The following is a 3,288-nucleotide window of genomic DNA, read 5'->3' on the forward strand; positions in this document are numbered from 1 at the left end:
TTCATCCAAAAGAACCTTTATATTTTTCAGACCGGACGTACGAAACATTTTATCTAAATTACACGTAAATGAAAATACCTTAACGTAAAAAAGAATTAAGTTTTTCTATTGCATTGCAATTGAATAGATCGGAGGTTAAAAATAAAATTCACCTTTAATCTTAAGGCAATGATTGAAAAGACCTACGTAATTAAATATATGAAATCGCAATATCTCCTCAAAATGTATTATTTAGAATCAAAGTATTTAAAAAGCCTACTGTAACAATTTTTTACGGTCGCTACCGGCATAGTGGTCTGCCGCGTCCGGTTTGGGCTGAACCATCGTAGGCCATCGCCGAAGACGACCCTGAGCGCCGTCGTAACGGTCAAGAAGTGGGAGATGCGCGCGAATGGAATTCGGGCCTACGTGCAGAAAGGCAGTTAGCGACAAGAGAGAAGTGAACGAAGCGGCGTCTGTTTTAACTTTGAAAGCTCTCTGCAATGTATAACCCGTTCTTTTTTTAATAGATAAGTGAATTAATTACATTAATGAATTTTAATTTCACTTCCTATAATATTTGGCGTCCCAACTTGGGCCATACATTGTGAAATGAAGAGTTTTTAAAAGTTAAAAAGATAAAAATAGACATTTTTATCAAAGTGAACAGTCAGTGGTGAAACAGTGCTTGTGAACATTGTAAATTGTGCTAGTGAACATTTTGGAATATTTGTGTGTGGACAGAATTCCTAGAAATTTACTCAGCATAGTGCAAACTCGTCGTTTGGCTGCAAATTCAACACTAAACCCTGATAAGCTTCACCAACTTCAACAAAATCATCCAATCCAAGCACCTTGGGTTGACACTTTGGTTCACAACCAAAACAAAAAAAAATCAAAAACCACATCATTTCGGTAAGTTTTTGAACATTTTTTTTTCACTCTGCAACCTTCAGAAGAAAACCGATACTGGCTACGGAGCCACAGTAGTAGAAAAACATCTAAATTACGTAACATGGCAGAAGCAAACGTCACTCTTACGCAGCAACAATTTGAAGCACTCTTATCACGCATCAGTAATTTGTCAACACAGTCGTTGGAAACAGGGAATTTCTCTTCATGTTCGTCGCGTTTTAACGGTAGCAAAGACTCTGACGTAAATGCTTTTATAGACGCTATAGAAACCTTCAAAGACTGCTCAAAAGTGTCCGACGCGAACGCTCTGCGTGGTTTATCTATGCTACTCGATGATTTTGCCGCTACGTGGTGGTACGGAGTAAAAGACACTGTCGCAACTTGGGAAACTGCTCTCGATCTTTTACGTCTAACTTTCGGTCCAAGAAAACCAGCATATCTTGTATATCGGGAAATATTTTCAAAAGAACAAGATATTAGAACACCTTCTGATGTATTTATCTGTCAATCGCGTTCATTGCTTGCGCAACTTCCAGCAAATACCCTAACTGAGTCGACGCAGATTGATATGATTTATGGCTTGTTACATAAACGAATACGAGAAAAAGTACCTCGAGATAAAATCCGTACTTTTAACGAATTACTTAAAGAATGTCGCATGGTAGAAGAAACGTTTGTTGATCATTTTGACAGGCCTTCTAACGATAAACGTCCAAAATGTCGATTTTGCAAATATTTGGGACATACAGAAGACCAGTGCCGAAAGAAACAAGGTACTGCAAGTACATCAACAAAAACTTCGACTACAGCGCCTTCACCAAGTAATCCAGTGACATCTGTTCCAAATTCGACCTTGGAAAGTCATCCTCCCCGAATATCAAATCAAGTGACATGTTACGGATGTAATAGACCTGGCTACATTAAATCCAACTGTCCAACTTGTTCCAACACCGCAGCTTCTGTCGAATTCTGTGCTCTTGACAATGTAGAAGTTCCTGTTTACCCTCAGTCACGTCCTATTTTGCCTATAAACATACTAGGAATGAATGGTCAAGGACTGATTGACACAGCCGCCAAGCACAGCGTTGCCAGTGGCTCATTATACGAAGCATTAAGGAAACACAACGTTCCGTATACAAAAACCAGAAGTACGATTAAACTTGCAGATGGTACCGTGAAAGAACAGGAAGTAAAACTTCTGAGAGTTGATGTTTTACTAGGAAGTCGTTATATACCAACAACATTTATGACTCTACCCAATGCTGACAAAACCTTACTAGGCATAGATTTCCTTCGAAGTGCTAACCTTGTTCTGGACATCGGACAGCAAAATTGGAGTTTTGCAGACGATATTTTGACTAAGTATCCCTTGGTATATGAAGATGACCACAAAATTTCCAATATAGAAGTACTTTCCGTTTCAATTTTGAGATCAGATGAAGCCATAATGTTATCCAGTGAAGAACATAAGCAGTTATCAGACCTTCTTGAAGCCAACCAGGATATTTTCGCTCTAGGGGGAGAACCAACTCCTTATGCTGAACACTATATTGATACCAAGTCACACGCACCAATTTCAGTACCACCGTACCGAATGACGCCTGGAAACAAAGAAAAACTTCGACAAGAACTAGACAAGATGTTACGAGATGACATTATAGAAGAATGTGAGTCAGCTTGGTCAGCACCGGTAGTACTCGTTCCAAAGAAGAATGGCGAAACTAGGGTATGTTGCGATTACAGAGCTTTGAACGCTATTACGACACCCGTGCATTATCCGTTACCTCGAATGGACGATCTACTGCATGCAACCAAAAAGACTATATACATGTCAGCCATTGATTTACGTGCGGGATATCATCAAGTGAAAGTGCGGGAACAGATAGAGACAAAACATCGTTCGTGACCCCGTTCGGAACATTTCGGTACCTGGTCATGCCGTTCGGTCTGCGTAACGCACCAGCAACTTTCCAAAAGCTGATCGACAGATTTCGAAGTGGACTTCCATCTATCCTGATACTCGCCTACCTCGATGACGTGCTGGTGATATCTGAAACGTTTGATCAACATATGACAGACTTAAAACGTGTCTTCGAAAGGCTCATAACGTACAAACTATGTGCGAATCATGATAAATGTACATTTGCGACTCCACGAGTAAAATATTTGGGACATTTGATCACCTCTAATGGCATTCAAGTAGATCCAGAGAAAACTTCAGTCAATGGACAGCAAGAGGATACATTGTTAGTAGTGGAATACTATACAAATATGCTGATGGTGACTCCGAAGAAGCTCAATTGGTAGTACCAACACATGAGAGACAACGAGTATTGCAAGAGCACCATGATTCACCTACTGCTGCTCATTATGGTACTGAACGGAGATACCAAA

At 40.0% G+C, this 3,288-nt stretch overlaps 1 protein-coding gene across 1 annotated transcript; it reads left to right on the forward strand.

Annotated features, from left to right (window-relative positions):
- Positions 1-899: 899 nt before the first annotated feature.
- Positions 900-2,800, forward strand: LOC115890623. The gene has a single exon (XM_030910903.1). It carries the CDS (start codon positions 995-997, stop codon positions 2,798-2,800), a length of 1,806 nt encoding a protein of 601 aa, XP_030766763.1. The 5' UTR covers positions 900-994.
- Positions 2,801-3,288: the final 488 nt, after the last annotated feature.

Source organism: Sitophilus oryzae, unplaced genomic scaffold, assembly GCF_002938485.1.
Source record: "Sitophilus oryzae breed Bouriz unplaced genomic scaffold, Soryzae_2.0 scaffold_906_pilon_pilon, whole genome shotgun sequence".
Classification (NCBI taxonomy): Eukaryota; Metazoa; Arthropoda; class Insecta; order Coleoptera; family Curculionidae; genus Sitophilus; species Sitophilus oryzae.

What these genes read in the sequence shown, in the direction of transcription:
- LOC115890623 (XM_030910903.1), top strand. Translation starts at nt 995, where the DNA reads ATGGCAGAAGCAAACGTCACTCTTACGCAGCAACAATTTGAAGCACTC.